The sequence below is a fragment of the Microcebus murinus genome, chromosome 1 (assembly GCF_040939455.1).
Source record: "Microcebus murinus isolate Inina chromosome 1, M.murinus_Inina_mat1.0, whole genome shotgun sequence".
NCBI classification, from domain to species: Eukaryota; Metazoa; Chordata; class Mammalia; order Primates; family Cheirogaleidae; genus Microcebus; species Microcebus murinus.
In genome coordinates, this window is record NC_134104.1 from 6,572,628 (window position 1) to 6,594,256 (window position 21,629).

Here is a 21,629-nt window from a genome sequence, read left to right on the forward strand (position 1 = left end):
GCCTTGGGGAAGGGGCTAGGAAGGATGCACTGACACCCATATCTTTAAATAATTTCCCCCTAGAATAATTTGTGGGAAATGATTTCTGTACTATTTAATATTCTAATTAATAGATATGCCTTATGCTATCAATAGCCAATCAAAGGTTTTGTTAAAAAAAAAACAACAAAAAAAACCTTTGCATTAAATATTCACAGATTCCCAGGCTTGGAGGCTGTGGTGCACTTCTAGACATCAGGAATTATTGTCTTTGAAGATGGCAGGAATCAATCATTTTGTTGTTAGAAATGAAGATTTTCCTTTTTAAAATTTCTAGCAGGGTTTACAACTCATTATCCCTAAAGGAACTTTTTCTTAGATCACTTTTTATATTTTATGCATTTCCAAAATTAGAGACAATGAAACTGACGGATCAAATCTTCAGGAGAAAGATCAAACAATAGCATCTGTTTTTTTTCTTTGTAAGTATCCAGGAGAAGAAATTATTCTCTAATAAAACGGCATTTTTATTAGTTAAAAAATGAAGGATACTTATGTTTGTGAAATATGAGAGAGAGAGAGAGGTGGGGGGAAGAGATGTGTTGAGATGCAAGGCAAATCTGATGATGCCAATAGTTGCCAATAGTTGGAGCAACTGGGCAAAGTATTAGGAGTTCTTCGTATTATCTTGTAACTTTTCTGTAGGTTTGAAATTATTTCAAAATAAAGAATCAAAAATCTCACTGTTCACCATTTGATTTGAATGAGGCAAGATGCAAGGAGTTGAGGTCAGACTGTCATTGAAGAATGAGGTCCCCGTACAAGGGTAGGTGCTTTCCCGCTGCAGAGAACGAGTGGGGCTGGGTTAGAAGCCAGGAGGCATAGGCAAGGTGGGACCACGCAGAATGTTCTTCCGGGCCTATTTCGTTGGCAAAGGGGCCATCTTATTCAAAGCTGGTGCTTGGTAAATCCATAACGGAGCACTGCTTACTGGGAGATCAGAGTTAGCATTTTAAATTGATGCTTCTTAGGAGAGAACAAAAAACAAAAAAAAACAAAACAAAAAAATAAGGAATCTCACTGGAGCCGAGAGAGCTTTTTTCCCCTCAGCTCTCCAGAATTCTAGTGGAAGCTGCCCAGATAAAACAACTGTGTACTTTGAAATTTTAGGGGAAGCAAAATTTTAATCAGCCTGCCATCTTATTCATTGTTCAGAGATGAAAAGAGCGGAAGTCAACACTCCCTCAAAATGTAGGTGCTGAGAACTTAGGTTCTGATTTTCACACAGAGTGAGATTTCTTACGATATATTTTCTCTGTTTCTTCCTTTCTTTTCTTTCTTTTCTTTTCTTTCTTTTCTTTTCTTTCTTTCTTCCCCTCCCCTCCCCTCCCCTCCCCTTCCCTCCCTCCCTCCCTCCCTCCCTCCCTCCCTCCCTCCCTCCCTCCCTCCCTCCCTCCCTCCCTTCCTTCCTTCCTTCCTTCCTTCCTTCCTTCCTTCCTTCCTTCCTTCCTTCTTTCCTTCCTTCTTGCTTGCCTTTCTTTCTTTCCTTCCTTTCTTTCTTTCTTTCTTTCTTTCTTTCTTTCTTTCTTTCTTTCTTTCTTTCTTTCTTTCTTTCTTTCTTTCTTTCTTTCTTTTTCTCTCTCTCTCTTTCCTTCTTTCTTTCTTTTCCTTTCTTTCTCTTTCCCTTCCCTTCCCTCCTTCTTCTTTTTCTCCATCTCCATTCCTTCCTTTTCTTCTTGCCCTTCTCTTCCTTCCCTCCCCCTCCTCCTCCACCTCCTCCTCCTCTGCTTCCTTCCCTTCTTCTTCCTTGTGTTTCTGTTTTAATCAGAAGGGCAGCACAAGCAAGAACAACTTGGGCTAGAGTACAGAACTCTGACCTATAGAGACCTAAAATCAGAAGGACAGTACAAGCAAGAACAACTTGGGCTAGAGTGCAGAACTCTGACCTACAGAGGCCTAAAATCCAAGTGAAATCAGCTCCCCGAATGTCCGCCTCTGAAACCAAGAATCGCCCGATGGCTCCGGATCTGGCCTATTGTGTGCAGCGGCTCTCCTGGTGAGACCACACCTCTTTATGGGCCCAACTTTCGTGTTTCTGGATCCAAGGCAAAACCTTGTTTCTTCCAGAGAACAAGTAATTTCCTGAAAATGAGTAATTAAAGTCCCCAGATCCTCTAAGGAATGTTCAGGCCTGCATTAGCTGTACTTCCTTTGAGTAGAAAACAGACCTGTGACCCTGAACTTATAGCTTGGATTTTAAACACTTAATATGGTCTTCACATGACATCTCCGGACAGCCAGCGCTCTCTCAGGGTCCGTTGTCTATAACACTCAGGACCTTTGTCAGAGAGGGGCCGGCTCCTTCACATTCTGAAGCATTTGCAGTAGCTTTAGTTATGCGGAATTGAAATAAATATTTGAAAACGAGACTTTAACAGGTTTATTTTTTTCCTCTTTTTGTTTTTCTTATTTACTGTCATTCTAGAGCCTTTGCGTTTTCGATGCATTTGTTGTGGAGCATATAAAAGTGAATTTATTTGGAAGGAGAAAATGAAACTGTTTTAGGACACTCATTTGAAATGTTGACCAAATATAGGTTGTTAAAACCAGCCAGGGAGTGGCTGTTATTAAACATGATTATCTATTAAGGTGATATAGATTCCACCTGCAAGGTTTCCTTTTAGAAGAGGGTAGGTAGCTCAAGTCCTCTGTCCTAGTCGGTTGCTAATTCCACAGAGAAGCAGGCCTCCCTCGGAGAACTAGCACCCGGCGGCAGGGTGCCCTGGAGCCTGGGCCCCAGGGTGCCCACAGCCCATGCAGAGCCACCCAGAGTCTTGCGGCACCTGCATCCTGCCTCGGTCTCCGTGCCGTGTGTCACACTGGTCACACCTGCTGTGGCCGTCACAGTCCCAGGCAATTGATGCCTTTTTTTTTTTTTAATTAAAAAAAAAAATCTCCTGGCTGCATATCATCAAGAAAAACAACATTGTTTTCAGGGGCTCTTATCTCTCCACTCCCAAATATCCTGTTTCTTCGGGCTGGGCAGCCAGGACCAATAGAAACCTCTTCCTGCCATTGGCTGACTTCATTTCCCAGACTTAGCACAATCTCATCCGCTCTAAACAACCTCATCAAAACTACTTTCTGGTCAGAGAGAAGCAATAATTATTATTAACATTTATTAACGATCAATAAACTTGATTGCATTATGGCCAGCACTATTAAGGTAAGGAAAGTGTTCCTTTTGATTTGACGAAATCTTGCTCTTGTTACTCTTTTCTCTGGTTTCCTTTATCAAGGCAGATAAGTCAGGGTTGGGCAACACCCCCACCGCTACAATAGAGGACGACAAGATTTCCTTTGCACTGCCTAGTAAATTTCCTTTTTCCTACTCCAACCATCCGCAAGGCTTAAAAACTTCAAACTCAGAAAAAAATTGGGTTTTCTAAATTCACCGTTGAGTGCTGTGGATTACTTTTGCAAAGGCCTTTTCGGAGCGCTTCTGAATTTTCAGATTCTTGAACTCTCCCTAACGGTGCCTGGATGCGTGTCGGAGGAGAGGCAGCGGACTCGGAGAGGTGGCAAGGCAGGGCAAAGGGAAAGACGGGCTTGTCAGGGATGAGCCTTTGGGGGTTCTTCAGTGACTCCTTAGCGTCAGGGATGCCAGCCAGTCCCCGCGGAAACGCAGAGATGCCCGGCAAGTGGCTGTTGGTAACGGGACATGCAGACGTTGACTTGGTTTGTGGGACCTCCATGCCTAGAACTAAGCGTTCTCATGTGACTCAAATGGGGGTGATTTGGGTTTGTTCTGTTCTGTGTTTACCTTTAATAAAATGCCTATTCCTCTGTGCACCGTGAGTAAGATTTCTTCCCAGTGATGTCGGGTTCGTGGGGATTGGAGAGCAATGGCCCGTTGGTTCTCTGCTCTGGGACATTGGGTCTGATGTGTTTTCTCGCAGATGTTTCTAGGAGTTAGCATATTGAGACTACTGTCGAGATAACTGTGTAGGTGGAAACCTAAGTATGGCCAAATTCCTGGAAATGAACCCAGTTTAATGGCAAAATGCAAGACAGTGGTATACAGTCTATGAGGTGATGGTCTGTTAAAATATTTTCAAGGCCACCGTACCTTGGTGACATTGGTAGAAATGAGAAAAATCAGAAGCAAAAGCTAACACTGAGCAGAGGCCAAAGCAAGTTGTGTTTGTTGCATGCCTTTAGTTTTTGCTGCATAAAGGTGAGGAGCGTTTGGTCGTGTTTTTATCAAGGGTTTCAGTTCATTGGAAAGCTCATGAAAATGGAAGTTAGCCCAGAATTGGACCAAGGCATTTTCAAAACTCTTCTTTGGTTTGGTATTTTCGTAATTGGAAATGTTTATATTGGAGGATTTGACGAACATGCCCCATATAAACTGCGTTTCAGAAGTTCTGTTCAGCTTTTTTTGCTCAAGGTATGTTTTATTTCTCAAGCTGTGTTCAGTAGTATTTTAAAAATTCATGTACTGAGGACTTTCACCTTATAGAGATTTTTCTTTTTTTTTTCTTGGCTTCAAGGATTGGAGTCTGCTGAAATATAACTATAATAGAAAGGAATTGTAAAATTGGGGATTTAATGTGCTCCACAAGTAGAAATTACTTGATTTTTATAACCAAAAATACTACCCTTCTGTTCTTTTGTTCACTCTTATTTATATATGTACTTCATAACAATTAAATGAAATATTCTTTCTAAATCTTGAATAGCTTGAGTACAATCTTATGTGTTTTTTCCCCTCAAAAATGCATTGAAAAGGGCATTGAAATGACAGACTATCCTTTAAAAGGTAGGGGATATTTTGCAGAATGCACTGTGTTAAAAATATATATATTTGTGAAAATATGAAGTTAGTTTTGAAGTTTGAATGTTTTGTGACTTTCTGAATAAATCTGAGGAAAGAGTTTACACTTGTCTAGAGTACTATATGCTTGGTTTAACATTATATTTACACTGTATTATATGTATATTGTATATATCCCAAGTGAACCTTTAAAATGACTTCCAGTGAATTTTTTTTAAATCCTGTTAAAAGAGTTCCTCCTTATAGGTAACTTCCTTTAAGACATGTTTCTGGTAGGTTTCCTGGGTAAAGTAATGAGATGATTTTATAGCCTTGTTTATGCAGAGGTAAAAGGAGGTCCTGAGTTTGATGACTACAGTTTTAATTATGTTAGTGCAAAGCTCAAATTAGCATATGGAAAATTATGGCTGTCCACTGGAATTAGGAAACAGAACTTCATACAGACCATGCCCAGTCTCAAATGCACTCTGTTTTTCATTGCTTCAGTAAATAAACCAATTAGTCGATTAGGTATCAGATGCTATGAATTTGTTAAGTTGGTTTTTACATCCGAGTGGCATTTTTTTTTTTGCATTAATATTTGCAAAGCTCCTCGGGGGCACTATGGAAAGCTAAATATTCTAATCCAGTCTTTGTGATTCTCACCATCATTTTCCCTTTTTAATTTAGAATTGGGAACACAATGGTTTGCTTGGATGAAGTAAGCGAGTTTTAGGGGCTTTGTCGAGAGTGCCAGCTTATCTCTAGGGCCCCCTGGAATTTAAGATCATGTCGAGAGAGAGTTCTAACGAAAACATGGGAGCAGCAGAGCTGGGGTCTCTGTATGCAAACAATCCTCAGCTCGGTGTTGGTGCTCCCCCCGGGCGTCTGTGCCCTCTGACAATGCCCAGAGGTGCTCCACACCACCTACCCCGCCTTCCCGCAAAATAGCGCCGTGTGCGCGCACAGACTCCAAGGAGCCTGCTGCCATCCTTGAAACTTAATTGCACTTCAGTTAGGAGTTTTAGTCGAATTCCCCAAAGACTTTCCTGATCCTTTTGTTTCAATGCCATCTACCTTTTGGGTTGTTCGCAGAAGCCCCAGTCCATTCTAGAACAATGCCTTCCAGCGTGTGCAGGGAGATGCACAGCGCCACAACAGAGCTGCGTTTCTGTCCTTGGGCCTTTTAGGGCGTCTATGCACCCCAGGTTGCCAGCCTTGATCCTAGAGTTTAAAGATGCTTAACCTTTAAAATGGAACCCTGGAGGATTCTCCCTTGTCACGGAGATCTGACGTTAGAGGGCCGGGAGAGAGCAGACAGGGGCAGCAGCGTGAGTGGAGAGCAGCTCGGGGCCAGACAGGATGTGGAAAGTCACTAACAGGCTCGGCGGAGAGGCGAGGGCACCCGGGGCTGCTCCGGTGACTTGCCTGGAGAGATCGCTTTCCTCCAGCTAACGGAGGTTGGAGGTTTGAGGATAATGGAAACAAAGTGATGGGAGTTGGTTTTATTAATTTAAAAACATGCAGCATGTTCTATCTGGCCATGCCTCACCTGTGTCAGGTACTCATGGGTATTCGGCATCATATAGGAAGGAAACCTATTAAAGCTAAGAAGCATATGAAGGAAATTAACCTCCCCGTAGGACTGTGGTGGGTGTGACTAATGAGTTTCAAAGCTACAGATAGATTTTTCATTGGCCCACTGAACTTAACTTAAGCAACTTAACTTGCTTTGTTCCTTGTTACTCTGGGGCAATTCTGTGGAAAGAATGGCAAGTGCAAGATAAATGCCGCTGTCCTGCTCCGAATGTGTCATCCCAGAGCAGGCCCCGGGTTTCTGTCCTTGCTTAAAAGTGGCTGCCCTCTGTGTTGCAGCCCGCTCTCCCGGAGTCTGTGTGCGTGTGGGGTGTGTGCATATATGTGTGTGCACATATGTGTGCGTGTGTGGGTATGTGAACACACGTGTGTATGTGTGGGTGTGTGTGGGTGTACACCCATGACCGCTTCCAGGGTCCACTGACTCAGTGCCTGAGGACAGCAGGACTAGGAATGACTGCATTTGTGGACATTTTTGCACATTGAATATACTGCAGGACTGCAGTGCTCTCAGAAAACATTCTGAAATGGAACGGTTTCCAAATTGTATTTTCTCTAATGTGATTATTTCATTAAATGTTTGCTTTGCAAAGCAAGCCTTTATTTAAATGCACGCACGCTCACACACACTCGTTAAGGTTTACATAAAACATAAATTAGACAACCGTTCCAACAATGTCTGCAGGAAAAGATGGCTTCTGCCGTTTGGAACAGCAGAGTGAGACTCGTCTGTGGAGGCGGAGACCCGGAGCAGTTATGGGTGTCCCGTCCCGACACCTTGGCAGATGTATCGATTTCGCAGCTGATACGTAGGGAAGTCATAGTATTGTGAGAGGCCCCGGGGAAGCCAGACCTGTGAGCGTGTCTCTGCGCTGTGAGGTCCCAGGGAAGGGGATCTTACAGGGACGGTCTCCAGGCCTTCGCGGAGTTTGGTGGCACGCGCGGCTCCGGTGGGGTCTTTCCTCAGAGCTAGTGAACGCTCAAATGCTGCAGGAGAACATCCCCTCCTTTTGCTCGACCCGACATGGGAGAGCTTCCCCCTGCCCTGGGGACTCTGTCAGACCATCCCGGAGGGTGTTTCTCTTACCTTATGTGACCACAGACTCACCTGCATTCGAATCCTTATTAATCTGATGACCTTGGGCAAAGTACCTAACCTGTTTGACTGCCCCTTGGATATTGCCAGATATGGAAAGAATTTCCATATTTGTTTCCTCACCTGTAAAATGGGGCCATAATGGCTATCTCCTGCCCTGTGCTGGTGCTGAGTGAATGGCAGATGCCAGCAGGCACTCCAAGTTGATTTAACCCTCCCTGCTGTGTCACATTGTCCTTCTGGCTCTGCTCTTCATGCCGTTTGCATTTCCCTGCTCCAGCTGGGGAGCCCGCAGCCACGGACTCTGTGGTCACATGTGGCCTCCCATGCTCAAGGCAGGACACAGCTGGGCCTGGGCGGCAACGAGACAGGACATGTGGGAGGAGGGAGTTTGCGTAGGTCCTCCTGTGAAGGTGGCAGGCCAGGTAGCTGCACGTGGGCCGGCAGAGCATCCAGGGGCTTGTTCCAGGTGGCGCTGGCCAAAGGGCTGGCTCGGCCCTGCTCTGGGAAGCGCGGCTATGGAAGGGGCAGACACCCCTCTGGACACCTCCGCCGTCCTGCCTGGCCATTCATTCTGCAGACGTGTATCTTGTTCCTTTGTACAAATTATAAACTTGAAAGATTCTCGTCGTGGAGAAAATTTCCAAAAAAATCATTACAAAGTCTTTGTGAACTGTCCCAAGTCCTAACCAGCCAGAGAAAACTATTATGTTAATGCTTGCCATCTCTGTCCGTCCTTCCATCCCTGACATCTGTCCTGCTCTTCTCAGCTAACGGTGTTGGGCAGACCTTTCCCCACATCACTGGAAATCCTCAATAAGCAGAATTTGTCTCGTTGCCGCCCAGGCCCAGCTGTGTCCTGCCTTGAGCATGGGAGGCCACATGTGACCACAGAGTCCGTGGCTGATTTTTATAACCGATACCTGTTGCAGGAAATACTGTAGCTTGCAAGTTTTCACTGATCCTATTGCAGTGCACCCGCTGTCTGATTTTTAAAAATTATTTTTAGTCTTATTGGTGCTTAGAAAGTAATTATTGGGCCAATGGGCATATGTATTTTTTAGGTCATTGTGAAATTTAAATATCTTCCAACTTAAACAGAACAATTGTCAATTTACTCTCTGGCAAGGTTGTCATAATTCCCACTCCTTCTAGCCTCGCGGGAGGCCAGTCCCGCACTGAGCCATGACAACTCTGCACGTTTGACTCTTTGAATCTTTGTCATTCTGAAAGGCAAGAGTGGAATCTCATTTTTGCTTGTACTTATTTAATTTTAGCATTTCATTACTTTTTTTGTTTATTTGTTTGCTGCAAGCCTATTTTTAACTAGTGGTCCATTGTGACCTCTGGGTTTTGTTTTTGTTTTTTTTTTCTTTTTTCTTATTCATACTTTCATTCCCTGTTTGATCTAACTTACTTTCCCCATATTTCCCCAATTGAGCTTGGCTGAGACATGTTTTATAAAGTTTAAGATCAATCCTCATCTGTCCACTCTCGCACCCTGCGTTTTCCTAAGGCAGCACGTCCACCAGGCTTTGCTTGTGCGTGTCTGTGATATGAGTGCTTTATGCGCAGCCCCTGAAGCCACAGAGCCTGCTTCCAGTGATACCCTGTCCGCCTCTTCTGTATCCTCACCAATGACTGGCAAAGTGTAGAGGTTCCATAAACACTTCATAGCATAAGCGTGAATTAAAATTCTTTGAAGCCATAAAGAGGAAGCTAAGATATCAAAGTAACGTGATCATTATTATAGATTTCAAGCAGAAGTCTCTTGTCTTGAGAGATATTTCTCCTAGTAAAGCAAAATTAATTAAATGGACTTAAATTGATGTTTAAAAAAGCATGGGAAAATACTTGGAAAGATGTAGCTGTAGGTAGTGTCTTGGATCCATAATCCAAATTGAGATCATCCTAATAACTGCTTGTCACATGCTAACCCTCGAGTCGTCTCACGTGGTCCTCGCAGAAACCTGGGCCCCGCTGTCTTCATACAGATAAGGGCGGAGGGTTGGACACAAGTGGCACAAATCTGTCTTTCCTCTGTCATGTGATCTCTGTTCCTGCTACTTGCCCTGTCCCCAAATAGTAAGTTACTGTACAGAGAAAACATGATGTATCAAGTGACATAGTAACACACGAAATAACTTGATCATGAAAATGATTATGACCAGCTACTTTATGTTTTCCACTCTTGCGTGAAAAATCCCACAGGCGACAGTGATTATACTCTGGGAGGCTAAATCAAGATAAAGTGCTGGAAAACTCGAGTGCTAAAGCTCTAGCACCGCATTCTATATTTGCTTGGCGGCAAGAATTCTTTCCATATTTGGCAATATCCAAGGGGCAGTGGTTCCAGATTCCAGGTCAGCTGCTCACTTACATTTCCTCGCCCCAAAGTATCAACTTCCTTGCTCTCGTCTTGGGCGCCGATAATGAAAACGCAGGTCAGAGTTTTCCGTGAGGCTCTACCAAATCTTTCAGCAGGGGGCTCGTGGAATTAGACCCCGGGAAGAACAGTCGTCTGCTGCCGCGTACAGATAAGTGCCGAGACATTTCAAAAAGAAATGATTTATTTTTAAAGTGCCACATCGGAATCCAATCATAACATTAACATCGGGGCTGTTACTTCAAACACTTTTGTTAAAAACAATGCATGTTGAAATTTTGAAAATTTAATAAAGAACATCATGCAAAGATCCTGGGCTCTTGCATTGAACACATTCCACTTTTAAATCATTCCGCCTCCGTGGATTAAACTCTCCCTTGCCCTCATGACATTATACAATAGCAAGCAGTGCATTGATTTTTTTTTTAATTTAATGAATTAAATTTAAATTAAATTTATTGACACAGAGCCAGCACTGGAGAGAGGACCGTGCCCCCAGCCCCCGCCACCACCACTTTCCTCCTAGGCCGTTTATTCAAATCTTCTACCAGCAGTGAATTTCCCACCTCCATCCTCTTTGGGCCCCATTGGGTTTGGGGGGGGTCTTATTTTTTTGAGTTGACAGTGTGCATGTGGCGCTCACCTTTGAGGAAGAAGAAACTGTTGAAACAATGCTTCGGAATCTGTCAACACAGTTAGTTTGTGTCTCAATTTGAGGCAGATTTCCCAAGATGTTGCTCCAAGTTAAAAAAGTATGTGGTTTTATATTGCGTAGACGTCTCTGGATCCATAGTATGTGTATGTGTTATCTGACGTTCCAAAGAGCATCAAAAACGCGAGGGTTAATAAGGAGAGCACAGCCCACGCTTACCTTTTGCCCAGAGAGGTACCTGGTGCTGTGCATTTCTTCATGGCATCCTTAGAACAGCCTCTGTGGGCAAAGGATTGGTCTCGTCTCCCATGCAGGGGACGGGGGGAGGCATGGACGGAGGCCCTGGCAGGGGGGAGTGGAGCGGGCCAGTCTGGGAGGTGGCGGCCCAGGGCTTTAGTGTGATGTTGTGGGACCTCGGCAGGTAAATCCACCCTCCTGGCCCGAGTTCTGTCGCGGGAGAAGGGGACGGTTTGCACAGCCTTCGCCCCCTGGCGCTCGATGGCTCTGCTGCCGTCAGAACCACAGGGAGCTAGGGCAGAGTGCCCCATCGGATCCCGGAGGTGGGGGCGGGGGGAGGCCTGGGCATAGTTAGGGGTGGGTGGGCTTGCAGCGGGCTTTTTAGGTTCAAACTCTGGATATTCTACTTCCTGGACATTTCACCTTTGACAGGCCCTAGCCCCACAGTATCTAGGCTTTTCCATCTGCAAAGCGGGGAGAGCAGCTCTTCTTCCTTCACAGGGTTGTGGTGAGACTCCCGGAGCTGGGAGAGCTCGGAACTGTCTTTAACACGCATGAGCGTCTTAATACATGCTAGCTAATTTTACTATTCATTCGGGCCCAAATAAATTTCCCTTTTGGGACTAAAATCGGAGAATCCATGAAAAAGCTTTTTTTTTTTTTTTTTAAGTTTGTGAATTGGTTTGTCTTTCTTTCAAGCAGCCAATTTGTCCATTTTCCTCCAACCAACATGTTCTTTTCTTTTCATTATGGAATAAAAACTCTGACAGACACAGTGCGCTCCCGCTTATTTGCAAGTGCTCTGTCTGCACTGCCAGTGCTTGGAACGGTGCTGAGAGACGCCTGCGTTTGCTGGCGCTGTGCACACAGGTCCTGGGAGGGGACTCGGGGCCCGCTCCCTTCTGCTCCTCTCTGCCTCCTTCTCTCCCTCCTGCCGCTTTCTCCCTCGCTGCCGCCGCTACCCGCCCAGGATGAGTTTGAAGAGCAGAAAGAACAGCAGTGGCGATGAGGCTGACCCTCCCAAGCCTCTCGAATGCTCAGGGGTCCTTCCCGGACCTGTTTTCACCCACTCCAAGCTGCCTCTCACGGGCACCTGATCATCTCTCTCGCCCCGGGAAATCTGGGACAGGCAGGCTCACGAGCTTTTCATCCAGAAGTAAGAAAGGAAGTGGAAGGTCGAGCAGGAGGCTCAGCCTGCGCCAGGGGAAGCCATGAAAAGCAGCAGCGACACGTCTACTTCTGAGTTCGACTGTTTCCCTTCATCTTTACGAACTCCCAGAACTGGAAGCATGTCCATATTTGCATAAAAAATAAGAATATTGTCCAAGCTCAAATATAAGTGACTTTATGAGTTATTTTACATTCTGAATTATCCATTCCACCAGTGTGAACTAACATGGATAGTTTTGTTGACTTCCTTTTAAACAGAAGAGTATGAACTCGGTTAAGTTTATGTTAAGCCAAGAAGAAAAGAAATACAATTTACTCTGCTAAGGTAGCATTCTAGTGAAGAAACTCCCCTTTTGCTTCTCGATCGCCCCTGCGAGGGCCCCTCCCTCTGTCCTACCCAAAAAGCTGTTCCCATTGACTCACTGTCAGAATCACACGTCTCTTGAAGCCAGTGTTGATAAGAAGCTGCTTATAAAATAAATGCACTTATTTTTTTTTTTTTAAGCCTTGTTCTCCGGAGATGGAAAACATCTATTTTTAGATCACATGTTTACTGCTTTGGTAAACAGTAAAATGCTGCTACAGCAATTACCTTGAGGATAAAGGGTTTGTAGACAGATACTTCCTGCGTTCACTTCCTACCCAGATAGCCAGCCCAACCAGAGAGCACCAGTGCAGGAAAGCCTGCCGGGGGGACTTCCTCCCACCAATGCGTGCCTCGGTCTTCATTATCTCCCCTCCACGGGGAATGAGCCTGCCCCTGCAGATTTGCTAAGAGAATTCTGTGTCTTGAAGCAGGTGAAGATATGAAGTTTCTAAAGAAATGATTTTAGTCTCTTATGCTCATCCTTGGTGTGATCTGCTTGCTGGTTTTTAAGATGAAGAGTACAGACTAGGCTAGACATGCCTGTGGAAAACGCTCTGTGAGTCTAGTACTTTAGTATCTGGCGGAAAACAAGTGTATCTCAGATTCAGCTGAAGGCCTTTTTTTTCGGAGCTAGTTAATGGAAAGGTCATTTTAGATTTTGCTTTCTTTAGTCAAACAGAGACCCCCAGACTTAGGTACCAAAATTTCAGCTCACAGGTTGTTTGTTCTCTGTGCTGATTTTACGCCAGTTATTAAATTCCAGCAAGTGAATTGTTTAGGCCCTTTGAACCAAAGCAAATAAAAGCAGAGTGCACAAACACTGAACAATAGGGAATCATCGGTTACCCATCTGCAGGATACGTCCTTACCCACTGGCCCCTTTGTAGGAGAGAAAAAATATAGCAAGTCAACAAACAATAACACCGAACAATAAACTAAGCAAAATAAATAGCACCCGAGAGCCCTTCAACTCAAGCACTGGCAAAGCACCAAGGAGTGATGTTCACATGCTCCAAACGTGGAAATCTACTGCTCCACCCAGATCTCCTGCAGGTCCTTAAAATAATCAGAACACTGAGCAGCCATTCACTGCCGGGTCACGTCTTGGTGACGCGCCTCCTTTGGTGACCAGAAAACACCTGTGAGCTTCGCATTGCAATGGAGAAGAAGACAGTGTCTCTGCCTGGCCACATGGTCCCGAAGTGTCAGTGACTGCCAGCTTGGGGACAGAGACTGCCAGACATGGTTACGTGTTGCTACGTCTCATGAAGATGTTAATATATCACTAATATGCGCTAATGCTTTTATCCACACAGTCACTCAATATATATATAGTGTATATATAATATATACTACATAATATAATTATACAATTATATATAATATTATATATTATTATATAATGTATATTATATATATAGTATCTTTTAAGTACAAATTCAATTTCTTTAACAGATCTATGAGTCTTTACATTATTTCAGATGATTTCTTATTAAATGATGCTTGGCAGTTAATATCTTTCAAGGAATTTTTCCATTTCCTCTAAATTTACTGGCATTAAGTTCATAATATTTCCTTATTATCCATAGTATTTAAAATGAAATCGAATTGAAATGAAATTGCCCAGTGAGATATTCTCCTTTGGAGATTGATTTCTTTGCACACTTTTGCTTATCTTCTTGGGAGACAGGCTATATGTAAAGTCTCACTATCTGGCTGTTGGAATGAAGACTGCTTTCTCCCTCTGCCTTTGTTACCCTAAACAGTTCTTGTACAGATGTGTAACCTTTTACTGAAACTCCACGCAGCATCTTACAACATGCTTCCTTACACATGCTACCTCCTGACACTTCTGCTTCTGTGCAGGGTGACTCTCCTGGTCTCCTGGGTCTGTCTTGGTTGCAGTGCTGCCTGGGTCACAGTTGGGTGGTGCTGGTGCAGGACCAGAGAGCAGGTAGACTCGTCTTTGACACCTGATGGGATGGCAGCCCCAACTGGCATCTTCTCTGAAGGTCACCTTTGCCTGGCACCAGGATTGGTTTTATTCATTTGTTTCATTTAGCCTGTAGCAACTACAAGTTCCATATATATCCATGGAATAGTCAATGAAACAACAACAATAATAAAAACTTTCTTCTTTTTGCCCATTTCAAATACAGTTATTATAGGATATTAGAAAATAAAAAATTAGAAAAGGAAATTAAAATAACCAATATACTATTAAGGTTCTATTAATACTTGATTCTTTTATTTTCATTTTTTGAGCTTTTCTCCATGTGCACTGATGTATTCTCTAAAAAGAATAATAACATTTGAGAAATCAAACTCATTTTTAATAGTACTTTTCTATTCATTTCATTTTTTCTTTTCAAGGAGAGTGAGACAAAAGAGGAGTAAGGGCTGAACTTTTTATGACTTAGAAATTCAATCCCTTTGTCCCTTCTTAAGGACCCAGTTTCTTAGTATGGAGCAGATCTGGACTGCCCAGGGACAGGTCCTAGTTCCACCACCTCCTGGCAAGGTTACTTTACTTCTCCGGTCCTCCTTTCCTCATCTGTAGAACAGATTCAATAATGATAATAACACCTGCTTCTTGGTAGTGTTGCAAGGATTAAAGAGCTTAATACATGTATGTGCTTTGAACAGTAATGGAATTCAGTGTACAAAAATTATCAGCTGCAGGCCAGGTGTGGTGCACACCTGTAGTCCCAGCTACTCAGGAGGCTGAGGCGGGAGGATTGCTTGAGCTAGGGAGTTAGAGGCCAGCCTGGGCAACATAGCAAGACCTCATCTCATAAAAAAAATAAAGAAAAAGTTAGCTGTTGTGATCTCTTGTTATTTACTCATCCTTGTCTCTGTCTCATTTAATTTACTCTCTTACCTGCTTTTCCTGAAGTAATCGATTATCTTTCTCGATTGTGTTTGTTTGCAATGTTTGTCTTTGGAAGGGAATCCTCCAATACACTTTAGGTATTTATAGCTTCGTTTAAAGGGATGAGAGTGTTTTCCTGTATAGTCATGCATCGCCACAACAGGATAAGTTCTGAGAAATGTGCATGATTAGGTGATTTCGTCACCGTGCAAACATCACAGGGTGTACTTACCCAAACCTAGGAGGTATAACCTACTGTGTGCGTGGGCTGTATGGCATGACCCACTGCTCCCAGGCTGCACAACCTGTACAGGATGTTCCTGCACTGAATACTGTGGGCAGTTCTAACAATGGTAAAACATTTGTGCATTTAAACATATCTAAACATAGGAAAGGTACAGTAAAAACACAGCATAACAGATAAAAATGGTGCATGTATAGGGCACTTCCCATGAATGGAGCTTGCGGGACCGGAAGTTGCCCTGGAGGAGTCAGTGAGTGAGTGGGGTGAGTGAATACCAAGGCCTAGGACATTACTGAAGACCTTATACACACCGTATGCTTAGGCTACACTAAATGTATTAAAAATGTTTTCTTTCTTCAATACTAAGTTAACCTTAGATTACTGTAACTGTTTTACTTTATAAACTTTTTAATTTGTTTTTTTTTTAACTTTTTGGCCCTTTTGTAAAAATACTTAGCTTAAAACACAAACATGTTGTACAGCTGTACAAAAATATTTTCTTCCTTTAGATCCTTATTCTGTTAGTGTTTTGCTATTTAACTTTTTTTTTACTTTTAAACTTTTTTTTTTTATTAAAAACTAAGACATAAACACACACATTAGCCTAGGCCTACCCAGGGTCAGGATCATCAATATCGTTATCTTCCACCTCCACGCTGGAAGCTCTTCATGGGCAGTGACTTGCGTGGAGCTGTCACGTCCTGTGATAATATTGCCTTCTTCTGGATACCTCCCAAAGGACCTCCCTGAGGCTCTTTTGTAGTTAACTGTTTTTTTTTATAAGTAGGAGTATACTCTAAACTGATAATAAAAAGTATAGTAAATACATAAACCAGCAGCACAGTTGGTTATTATCATTAGCAATTATCACGTACTGTACATAATTGCATGTGACAACGAAATAGGTTTGTTTGCACCAGTCACCACAAGCACACGAACAATGCCTTGTGCTGCAAAAGTTACGATGCCTGCAGTGTCACTAGGCGATAGGAATTTTTCAGCTCTGTTATAATCTTAATTGAATATGTCGTTGTCCAAACCTTTGTTATCGGGCACCTGACTGTCCGCTACTTGCTTCCTTCTCATGCTCTTCCTTCGAGGATAGTAAAGAAAACATAACAGAGTCACAGTTGTTTGTCCAGTTAATGGCCCATACAGCATCCTAACCAAACTTTCAGCAGCTGAATTCAGTTGCATATTCGTGAGCCCAGAAAACCAATGGTTTTCATAATTCAAAGATGGGGGAATGGAAGATGTTCATTGTTTCCTCCCTAGCCTTATTCTCTGGCTGATGTCATTGCATCAGAGAATGCATTTGTGCAGTGGGGAGGGACAGCTGGTCTCTGGAGTTGAACTAGAGGGTAAGGAGCCAAGCCCTGTTGTGAACAACTGCTAGAGCTGGTGCATTCTTTAGAGGAGCTGAGCAGACGCCTGCTGAATTACCACAGTGCGGTGAATGTCCGTGATTAAGAGTCTATGGAACCTCATGCAAGGCCAGAAAGTCTCACGACGTTGGTTGTTGAAGTTCCATGTCTTCAGTGGCTGTCGTCGTGTATCCATTTACTGGTTATGCCATGTCTGTGAGAAACAGGTTGTCAGTAAATGTCTGTTCAGTAAATGAATGAATAACCGCCTGGTTGACAAATGCAGGAGTGAGCACATAAACCAGTGAGGCGGGACCTTATAACATTTCATTTTTTTATATATCATGGAAGATGGAGTCCATTTTTATTTTTTCCAGAGGTACCACTTACTTTAACAAATCCATACTTTTCCCAAAACATGGTTTGAACTATGACTTTTGTCATTTACTTTTTTAAAAATGTTTACTGTATGTATTCAAGGTGCGGTACTCTGGTTTCTCTTCAGATCGTATAAATCTTTCGCCTTTTCAAGATGCACAGCATGATATTAGATATACATATAGATGGTGATGAGATTGCTATAGTGAAGCAATTAACATATCCGTCATCTCACACAGTTACACATTTGTGTGTGTGTGTGACAATAACACCTAACATCTACTCTTTTTAGTACTATATTACTAAGCACATCCCTCATGTTGTACATTATTGGGCGTACATCTATAGATCTGCTATTTTGTATCCTGTCATCCACATCTTCCCATTCCCCAACTCAGCTTTTTTTCTGTTACTAGATTTCTCATAAAAGTGAGATCATACAGCGTTTGTCTTTGTGTGTCTGGCTTGTTTCACTTCGCATAACATCCTCCAGATTCATCCATGTTGGGGCAGAATCTCCTTCTTTTCTAAAGCTAAATGACATTCCATTTTGTATGTATATAACACAACTTATTTTTTTTTTTTAATAAAATCTCTTCATCCCTTAATGGACACTTGGGTTGTTTACATATCTTGGCTATTGTGAATACTGCTGTGGATATCTTCATAGGGTAGTTTTCCTTTCCTTTGGGTAAATACTCAGAAAAGGGATTGCTGGGCCATATAGTGGTTCTATTTTTGATTTCTTTAGGAACCTCTATACTTTCCAGAATGTCTGCACCATTCTATGTTCCCACTAACAGTGTACACTGATTCCCTTTTCTCCATGTCCTCACCAGCATTTATCTCTGGTATTTTTTATAATAACCATTCTAGCAGATGCAAGGTGACATCTCACTGTGGTTTTGATTCATTTTCCCTGATGACTAGTGTTGTCAAGAACCTTTTCATGTACCTGTTGGACATTTTGGTTTCTGTTTTGGAAAAAGGTCTATTCACGTCCTTTGCCCGTGTTCGGGAAGGTGGGATGGACACAGGCAGTCCAGGATCCAGTGAGTGCTGCTGCTGCCTGCTATCTCTTCTGGGCTGCAGATGGAAATGTTTCCACTTGAAAATTAAAAGCAGAAATACAGTTTCCAGGCAACTCATAGCTTGCATTTTATTATGTGACACTTGTCTTGATGAAGCAGAACCAAACACCACTTTCACTTTTATTAAGTGGCAACACCTACTAGTATTTTTCCAGGGTTTGCTTTGGGTCTTCTAAATGTTCGACTATTACAATTCATTATACAAAAAAAATCTTTCTGGGCATGAACTAATGGAAAGTTGTATTTAATGGTCTATTATGGGGACCATTCATTTTTCTTCTTTTGTTAATGTAGTCACTCTTTTGAAATTTCAATGAAACTGTAACAATCTGAAATACCTATGCTAGTTTCCAATGTACTAGTTCATGCTGAAAAGTTTATATATTTACTGGAATGAGGCAGATTACAATGTAGTACTTACTATATAAATAACATCTGCAATGGATATGATGTAGCATAATGTTTTCATCAATAGCTAAGTTTTTTGTATTAAATTGCAAGATGATCTGCTATATAATAAAGATTAATTTTAATAGCAAGTAACAACCAGATTATCTAAGCCCAATAATAAAATTGGATTACCTACTTAAATTTTAAAGTTAGCAAGCATATCATTAAACTTAGGGAGCCTTACTGGTTACAATATTATATATAAGCCAATGAAAATGTGATCTTTCATAAGACCTAAAGTATTCTATTATCTTGGTAAGATTTTTTTTAATGAACTTCCTTTTTAACAAATAACTTAAGAATTTATCTCACCATTGTTTCTATAATGCCATGCACCTAAAGTGCTACTCCATAAATGTGTGCTAAATTAATTAATTAGTTAATTAAGGATCAAATGTATATTGAAATCTTTCCCTAAGTGAAGCATGTACTTGCCAGCATATGTGATTAAAAGAAATCTCACTTGGCGCTCTCCTAACAGAAACTATAATCCAGTTTTTAAAGGGTCAAAGAAAAGGAAATGACTTTTATTTGCAAGTCAGAATGTTGGCAGAAACTTGATTGGTCATCTAGGAGTTCATTGTTTCTCAACCTAATTATACTTTGGATCAGTACACTCTTAATTGCCTTTAGGATAATCAAAAGGAAGTCCTATGAGAGCTAGGATTTTTTTTTTTTTTTTTTGAGGAGTGAGTACGCATAAAACAATCATAATTTGACTAATTTGGCCACAGATGTTGGTTGGAAAATATACTAAGGAAATTAGATTTTAATTTCCATTAGTTTTTTTTTTTTAACTTCTAACATTATTTTCAAACAAATAAAACTTTGAAAGATGTTTGTCAAAACACCTCCCCACGTGACAATTTCCATTAGAATGCGAATTTGACACGTTTCCCCCAGTGGGACAAGAGCCAGATTTTCCTAACCAAAAGAATCAGAGCATGGTCAGGCAAAAGAGTTTACATGAAAAATTTTGCAAAAATTGTATTAGTTTGAAAAATTCAGACTATCTGGTCACTGTAACGGAGGGAAGGAACTTAATTTTTGGTGTAAACTCCAGTGCTTTTGAAAATCGTACTAACTCTAGAAGGCAAAAAAAAAAAAAGGCCATATAATGTCCTCAAATGGCAAAATTTTTGATAAAAAGAGCATCCACAAATAGTGTTCTAGTTTCCCAGGGCAACACTAACACATGAGTGCGACTTGGTGGCTTAAAACAACAGAAATTTATTCTATTACAGTTTAGGAGTCCAGAAGTCCAAAATCAAGGTGTTGGCTGAGTGGGATCATTCTAGAGGCTCGGGGTGGGGGTGGGGGTCTGTTCCGTGCCTCTCTTGGTTTCTGGTGGTTACCCACAATCCTTGTGTTCCTTGGCTTGTGCAGTAGTGCCCCTTTTCCATGGTTTCTGACATTTTCAACCACCACCCAAAAATAGTAAATGGAAAATTCTAGAAATAAACAATTCCCAGGTTTTAAGTTGTACACTGCTCTGAGTAGCACAGTGAAATCTCAGACCGTCCTATTCCATCCTCTTTGGGATGTGAACCTCCCTTTCGTTCATGTCTCCATGCTGTGGACAGTACCTGCCTGTTTGTCACCTAGCAGCCATCTGGGGTGTCAGATCCACTGTCATGGTATCGCAGTGCTTGTACTCAGGCAGCCCTTATTTTACTTAAAAACGGCCCCAAAGCCTGAGGATAGCGACGATGGCGATTCAGGTATGCCCAAGAGAAGCCATAGAGCGCTTCCTTTCAGTGAAAAGGTGAAAGTTCTGTCCTTACAAGGAAAGAAAAGATCCTGTGCGGAGGTTGCTAGGATCTGTAGTAAGAACCAATCCATCAACTTGTGAAGGGAGGGAAAGAAATCTGTGCTCATTGTGTTGTTACGCCTCAAACTGCAAAGGTTACAACCACAGTGCATGGTAAGTGCGTAGCTGAGATGGAAAATGCATTAAGCATGTGGATGGGAGACAGGAAGAGAAATGTGTTCCCACTGATGGCAGTTGGGTTCGGTACTATCTGAAGTCTGAGGCATCTGCTGGGGGTCCTGGAACACGTTCCCCTTGGATAAGGGGGGGGGCTGCTGTAGATGCATCCATCTTTGCCTCTGCCATTCCATGGCCATCTTCCCTGTGTCTCCCTGTGTCCTGTTCTGCCACTTTGTAAGGGTATTCCCACTGGATTGAGGACCTACCCCAAGCTAATAAGATCGCATTTCCATCATTAATTACATCTGCAAAGACCCCGTTTTTTAAGGGTGACTTTATTTTTTTACTTTATTTTATTTTTTATTTCAAAATATTAAGAGAGCACAAATATTTTTGTCACATGGATAGCTTTTATAATGCCTGAATCAGGGCTGTAAGTGTGTCCGTCACCCTAATAGTGTTTGTTATGTGGGGTTTTGCCCCTCTCCTCTTCCTCCCTTCTTGATATCCAATGATTTTTACTTCTCTCTGTGCTCACGTGTGCTCATTGATTAGTTCCAAATTATTAGAGAGTACACGTGGTGTTTTGTTTTTCCATTCCTGAGAAACTTCACTTAGGATAATGGTCTCCAGTTCCATCCCAATTGCTGCAAATAACATTAATTCATTTCTTTTTATGGCTGAGTAGTACTCCATGGTATGCATATACCATATTTTGTTTATCTACTCGTGAATTAATGGGCACTTGGGTTGACTTCAGATATTTGCAATTGTGAATTTTTGTGCTGCAGTAAACACTCAAGTCTTTTTGATAAAATGACTTCTTTTCCTTTGGGTAGGTACGCAGTAGTGGGATCACTGGATCAAATGGTAGGTCTACTTTTAGTTCTTTGAGAAATCCCCACACTGTTTTCCATAGAGGTTGTACTAATTTGTAGTTCCACTAACAGTGTATGAGCATTCCTTTCTCTCTGCATGCATGCCAGTATCTATTGTTTTTG

The 21,629-nt window shown here is 42.2% G+C and overlaps 1 protein-coding gene across 3 annotated transcripts in view; it reads left to right on the plus strand.

Annotated features, from left to right (window-relative positions):
* Nucleotides 1–3,047: 3,047 nt before the first annotated feature.
* Nucleotides 3,048–21,629, plus strand: part of ERG (ETS transcription factor ERG) — a 114,432-nt gene continuing 95,850 nt past the window's right edge. For 2 of the 3 annotated variants that reach the window (XM_012781771.3, XM_076000215.1), the window contains exon 1: nucleotides 3,048–3,205. In XM_012781771.3, coding sequence (XP_012637225.2) covers nucleotides 3,188–3,205 — 18 coding nt within the window. In that variant the 5' untranslated portion in view covers nucleotides 3,048–3,187. The remainder of the gene's footprint in view (nucleotides 3,206–21,629) is intronic. The other variant, XM_020284710.2, reaches the window with a different exon arrangement.